This window comes from Magnolia sinica, chromosome 1 (assembly GCF_029962835.1).
Source record: "Magnolia sinica isolate HGM2019 chromosome 1, MsV1, whole genome shotgun sequence".
Lineage (NCBI taxonomy): Eukaryota > Viridiplantae > Streptophyta > Magnoliopsida > Magnoliales > Magnoliaceae > Magnolia > Magnolia sinica.
The window spans coordinates 100802023-100809111 of NC_080573.1; the positions used below are offsets into that span (position 1 = coordinate 100802023).

The following is a 7089-nucleotide window of genomic DNA, read 5'->3' on the forward strand; positions in this document are numbered from 1 at the left end:
ATAGGAAAAGGAACATGCTTTATTTATCACAGACAAAATACCTTGAGAGGGTGTTGATTAAGTATGGGATGGACCATGCAAAGCCAGTGAGCTTTCCCCACGTGGCTCAATTCAATCTTTCCTAAGAACAATGTCCCAAAATAGATGAGGAAAAGCAGGATATGTCTTATGTGCCTTATTCGAATGTGGTTGGTAGTTTCATATTTGTCATGGTCCGTACGAGACCAGAGATTTCATAGGTAGTCGGTGTTATGAGCAGATACATGTCAAACCCCGACAAGCAACATTGAGAAGCGGTGAAATGACTACTTCGATACATTCAAGGTACAAAAGACTACATCATAACTTTTGAGAAGATAGGAGCAAAGTTGGTAGGGTATGTGGATTTAAACTACACAGGTAATGTGGATTTCAAAAAATTGACTTCAGGTTACTCGTTTGTACTAGCGGGTGGAGCAATCAGTTGGATGTCGAAGCTTTAAACTGTGGTGGGTCTTTCCACAACAGAAGTAGAATATATGGTAGTGATGGAAGTGTTTAAGGAATGTGTTTGGTTGAGAGGCATGATAAATCAGTTGGGGCTTCAGTAGGAGGCCGTGCCGGTAAATTATGACAGCGAAAACACCATAAATTTGGATAAAAATTATGTTTATCACTCTCGTACTAAACACATTAATGTTCGCCACCACTTTATCCAATTTTTTCTTGAAGAAGGAGGTGTGACTCTGGAGAAGATTCACACCAGCGTGAATCCGACAGACATGCTCACCAAGGTCGTTCCTACAAAGAAGTTCAAGTTCTGTGCAACTTCTCTAGGCTTGGCGATGGCGTAAAAGGAGGACGGAGTATACACGAGAAGCATTGATGGAGCTATGATGTAAAGCAGAGATAAGTGGAGAGGACAAGAAGTTACACGTTTGATGATTGAAGACATGGTGGAGATTGTTGTATTTGATGTCTTAAATCGAGTCAAATACATGGTCCATTGATGCTATCGACCGCTTGTTCGATGTCACCTTTGTTGGCATCGAACAGTTCTCGATCTCATCGATGTCTTCTAGATTTTCTTTAGTTAGTTGTTAGACTAACTGGGCACTTTTTTCGATGCCATCGATAAGTGTTCGTTGCCATCGAGAATTTTTGAATATGTTTTGTCTCTGGACAGTTAAGGTGTTAGTTTGATGCCATCTATAAGTGTTTAATAGCATAGACAGATTATTTTCGACGCTATCAATAGGTCTTCGATATCATCAACAGATTCTGTGCAGATTTTATGAAAAACTGCGAATTTATGAGATTTGTTTCCGATTTCGTTTGGGATTCTTTCTAAGGCTATATATATGGATGTAAACAGGATTGAGAGGTATTCTAAGGGTTTTTAAATCATCTTAGGGTTTCAAAGGGGGTGTAGCAAGGGTGAGATTTGAGGTTGTTTGAATCGAGTAAGCTTTCTCTTTGTAATTTCTGCTTTCATTGTGATCATCTGTCGCTTTGTGCCATGGTTTTTTCCCGAAAGGGTTTTTCCACGTTAAAATCCATGTATTCTCTTTGTGTTTGCTTGGTGCTTTTGGATTGCTATCCTAGATTTATCTTTGTGTGCTTCCACGATCCCTCAGTATGTTTGTGCATATCCACTAATTAGATTGGGCTGGTATACCTTTAGCCCTATATTCCATTCTTAAATCATGTATAGTCATGCTGGGTTAAGGAGTCCACCAACCCAATTACAATTGGGATTATGCTTGGGTCTGGCGAATCTTAAGTGGGCAGGATCAGGTTGGGACACTTAGATAACACAGTCGATGGATCTAGCAACTGGAAATTGGGTCCAACACAGATTTCTTAGGACATATATATATATATATATATATATATATATATATATATATATATATATATATATATATCACACCAATCTGACTATCGATTACTATCTGACCATTGGCTTATAATATGGTCGGTCAAGATCATTTACACAGAAATAGGTCCAAACAAAAATTTGATCATTGTAGATGTTGGGGTTACCATAGATTGCTTATCATTCTAAATATTCTCTTTTGTTAGCCAATCGTGACCATCCCCTCTATGGATTGGAAAACGAATAGCTAAAAAAATAAGAACAAATCATGGCTGGAATAGTTCAGCTGCGCAGTGCAAATTTTATTTTATTTTTTTTTCATAGTAGCCCATAAAATGTGTTCTGGACCTAATAGAGAGTTCACATGGAACGATTGGACCGTCCAAGTGGCCAGACGTAACTAGGAGTATTATAACCTATTGTTCTCTGAGAATACTGTAGCATTCTCAAACTTTAGAAAATGATAAAATCAAGGAGAACTACGAAAGGACTAGAGCTTTCCCTTCTCACCTTGAAAGTTCAGCGTATCTTCCTAATCAACATTGTTGTGAAAGAGACATGACAAGGCACAACTAATCTTCTAATTTCCATCGATTGTTGCCGGCCTACATAGGCCTGAATAATAGAAATTCTCTTCATTAACCCTCTAATCCTTCCTATAAATACCGTTTTGTACTATGACTACAACTCATCAAAACCGAAACAACCCCTAAACAATTCCTACGTAGGTTATAAATCCCATTTCCATTAGATTTGTGTTAAAACACAAACACCAACATTGTGTACCATGGCCTTTCACACACTCAAGCAAGGCTCCTTCCTAGTGGTACTAATCCTAGCCATTTCCCAAACGTTGAATGCTGGAGACCCGGATATCATTTCCGACTTCTTAATCCCCGCAAATGTTACCATAGTAGGCAGTAACTTCTTCACCTACACCGGCTTCCGGGTGCTTGTAGATGTGGACCCACCCACCACGTTTAAGGTCACGAAAGCAAGCATGGCCGAGTTCCCAGCCCTCAATGGTCAGAGCGTCTCGTTTGCAGTTCTACAATACCCGGCCGGGTCAGTAAACCCCCTTCACACCCACCCCCGCTCTGCCGAGCTCTTGTTACTCTTGGATGGGTCCCTGGAGGTGGGGTTTGTCGACACGACTAACAAACTTTACACTCAGACCCTCCAGCCAGGCGACATGTTTGTATTCCCTAAGGGACTCATACACTACCAATACAATCGTGACGGTCAAGATCCGGCGCTTGCTATCTCGTCCTTTGGAAGTGCGAATGCTGGAACAGTGTCAGTTCCTGGCACTGTCTTCGCCACAGGCATCGATGATGATATCCTTGTGAAATCTTTCAAGACCGACGACGCCACGGTTCAGAAGATCAAGGCTGGACTTGCATCCAAGGCTTAAAGATTTGAAGAATTAGATCGTACGTTGTTTTGAATAAGAAAATAATAATTCCTTTCGATTTTCTATTTATGTAGGCTCATTGTATTCGAACATTGGTTGTTTGTTATTCAGATTGATTTGTCAATCACTGCCTATTTTTTGTGTTCAAGTTTAGATCATTGTTTGAGAAGATTTTTTTTTTTTTTTTTGGTGAGTGGAACAGTCCGCAGGCGTAACCAAGTCACACTAGCTCAAGACCATGCATCTAAAATAATATTATACCTCAGGATGGAAGCTCTTAAGCCAAAGGCTTGGCATGGGACCTCTAGATAGATTTTCTGGTTTTACCTTGGTTGACGGTCCTTGCCAGCCACTGCCCATATCTTGCCTCACCACGTGAGCATTTTGTCTCCTTTTTCGTCAGACTCAACGTCCCATGCATACTTCCACTACCCAAATCACGTTTTGGACCTACTTTTGTTTTGGAATATTCCATCACTTGAAGTGCCCGTACTTCTTTCGCGAGTGGGAGTAGAAATGCTTAGGGAAATTGACCGTACTTGCCTCGAAGTTTGGAAAAATTACCTAGAACGCTACGACACTCCGTATATTCCTAGAAGGGCCTTCTGACAGCTTTTGGACTTTGTTTCGGTCGAAAATGCCCTTGACCTTGGTTCGGGACTTGTACGGTCCTGTAGTGAAGCAGAAGTCACCAGTTGTTCCAACCCCCAAGAAACGGACGGATCAGCTACTCCCTGTGACACCGGCCAATGGCTTGTGCTCGGCGCTATGTGAGCCCCACCACTATGTACGTGTTTCATCCATGTCGTCCATATATTTCTACAGATCATTTTATGATAAGAGACCAAAAACGAGCATAACCTAATCACGGTGGGCCCTAGGAGGATTTTAATGGTGGATATCCAATAATTATAATTTTTCCACAGTGCGGTCCACCGGAGAGTTATATAACTCTCATTTTTCCGTTAAAGCCATAAAATGATATTTTAAACTGGATGAACGATATGGACAAAGCACATACATCATGGTGGGGCCCACAGACCACCGATCACCAGCACCATGAGCTTCGGAAGGGGCAAATGTCGCACTCATGTACATTTGAAAGACCCTCTTCTCCTTCTTCTTTTATTTATCTAGAGAAGCCAAGATCCAAGGACCAACAGCCAGAGAGCGACGTTGTTTCTCCTCTTCGCTTCTCGCGTTTTAAAGCTTCTTCGACTACGAGGTTAGTATTTTATTTTGTTTCAACTGTAGGTAGGCATTTACCAAGGTAAAGGAAGGACAGAGTTGAGAAGCCGAGGGTTCTTTGGTGGTCACGTCAAAGGGAGTGTAACGTAGGGCACACTTTAATCAAACCTCCACCATTAGATGGTAGACAACCACGGCATCATGTTTATGACGGTATTTGGATCGTGGCTACCACTTGTCACGACCGCGGTTGTGATGTTATATGGATCGTGCTCGTTAGGGATATGGCGTTGGATATAACTACGACCCAATGTTCTTCATTACCACGACCCAACATGTACAACAACCAGTCTCCAGTGTGCTTCATTACAATAAGATTACGACCCAGTGTGCTTTATTACCATAAGATTACGAAGATTGCGTCGGTTGAATTCGATTTGATAATTAAAGTTGTGTACGGTGATGGAACTCGGAAGTGCGAAAGGCAGAATGTGTTGCAATTTCAGCAGATGAGTTCCAAGTGACCGCACACAGGGAATGACTGATGTAGTGAATCTAAGAGAAATGAATTGTACATGCAGTCAATTTATACAATGCTTGAGAAGACATAAAGGGACATTTCAGACGAAGTGAAGGTTTTATGTGAGAATATGAAGGCTCCAAAAATTAGAAGATCTAATGGGAGACCCAAAAAGGTTCGAATTACATCACAGCCAGAAGATAGGTCAACACCCAGATACTAGAGATGCAAACGAATAGGTGACAATCGGCGTTAAAGCACTTTCATCCCTACTGGCTGAGGAGGAGGCCGAGGCTAATGATGACTTGTTGTTTAATTTCTCTTTTATTGCTTGTGATAAGGTAATGTGATTTATAATATACTTATTGATTCATGAACTTTGGTGCATGTTAACCACTTTCCAATGTGGATGCTAACCACGATCTATTGTGCGTTTGAACCATGACCTATATAGAAAAACGTGAACTTAACAATGGGTCGTGGTTATCATGATAAAAGGATCGTGATTGAAATGTTATATGGGTTGTGTTTCTCATTAGGGTCATGGTTGTCAACACTGAATCAACAAGGACGACAGCCACGATCCATTACAACTGTGACCACGACCTATTTAACATGACAGCCACGACCCATATGAACTTCAACCAATGATTAACGTATACCACGACCCATATAACATGACAACAACGACCCACATATCATCCAGGGTCCATGTATCATGACAACCACTACCTATACAACCTCACAACCCTGACCCATATACAATGACAGTGGGGACCCATGTATCATGGTAAACACGACCCAATGTGGATGATAATCAAGAGCCTTTATGCATATGAACCACGAACCCAAAGATCGAAATAGTGTACATAACATAGGTCGTGGTTTTTGTGATATATGGATCGTGGTTGTCATGTTAATCGATCGTACTTTACTCAGTGTCGTGGTTGTCAACATCGATCTGGTATAGATGATAACCACGATCCATTACAAATATAACAACTACGACGCATGTAATCGTCAAGCACATTCCATGCAACACGACAACCACGACCCGTATAACATGACATATAGGATCCATATTTCATGGCAATCACGACCTATACAACATTACAACTATGATCCATATTCCAGGCTGATGTGAAATGACCTATTCTAGCTTCCAGGCAAATGAACTCGATATTTTGTAACATGACAATAACGATCCATAAAACACGACAACCACGATCCATAAAACATGAAAACCACGATCCATATGACATAACAACAACGCTCTGCATAATACGACAACAACGAGACATAAAACATGAAAACCAAGACCCAAATGAGACCGACACCACGACCCATGTAACTTTGACAACCACGATCCATATATCAGAACAACCACAATCCATTTTACATGAAAACCACAAAAAAGAAACAGAAAGAGTCAACAACGATCCTCTGCCAACGTGAAGGATCGTGGTTGTCATCTACGAGGGGTCGTGTTTGTCATTGTGTAAGATGGAGATGACTTTGATAAAGTTGTGACAATGAAAGGCTTCACCATATCCACTTTGAAGCCCAAGTCTTTGGCCCACAACTCTGTACCGTGGTGATTATGTTATATGGGTCATGGTGTCAATGTTCGATGGGTCGTAGTTGACATGACGATATATGTCGTGGTTTTCATTATTGTATATATCGCATAGTTGATCACACCAAAATAAACGGTTAGAAGGCGTTGAGAACTACATGGGTCGTACATCCACCTGATAAAACTTATTTTTATGATATGCCTTTATATATATACATTACATACAATGGTCAGTTTATATGACATTTATATATCACTGTGGACCCCATATATCTTAGTTTGTACTGAATTAATATGTCGCATTTACAAACACTAAAGATGGCGTGCTATAGGCGGGAAGTTCGCTTACGATTCCAAACGCAAAACATCAATCATCGATCATCTGGTTCAAGTCTATGGCCCATCATAAATCGAATCTAATCCTTTGGAATTGTTCGTGGATGATGGATTCCTTTGAAAATATTTTTAGTGACACGTATCAAGCCATTAGTACCTCACACCGCGTGAAGATGAAAGATTATGAGCTTTTATGG

General features: G+C 40.8%; 1 protein-coding gene across 1 annotated transcript; it reads left to right on the forward strand.

Moving 5' to 3' along the window:
- Nucleotides 1–2578: 2578 nt before the first annotated feature.
- On the forward strand, nt 2579–3369 carry LOC131253810 (germin-like protein 9-3). Its single transcript, XM_058254975.1, has one exon. The coding sequence runs from the start codon at nt 2646–2648 to the stop codon at nt 3270–3272; it is 627 nt and encodes a 208-aa protein (XP_058110958.1). The 5' UTR covers nt 2579–2645; the 3' UTR covers nt 3273–3369.
- Nucleotides 3370–7089: the final 3720 nt, after the last annotated feature.

What these genes read in the sequence shown, in the direction of transcription:
- LOC131253810 (XM_058254975.1), top strand. Translation starts at nt 2,646, where the DNA reads ATGGCCTTTCACACACTCAAGCAAGGCTCCTTCCTAGTGGTACTAATC.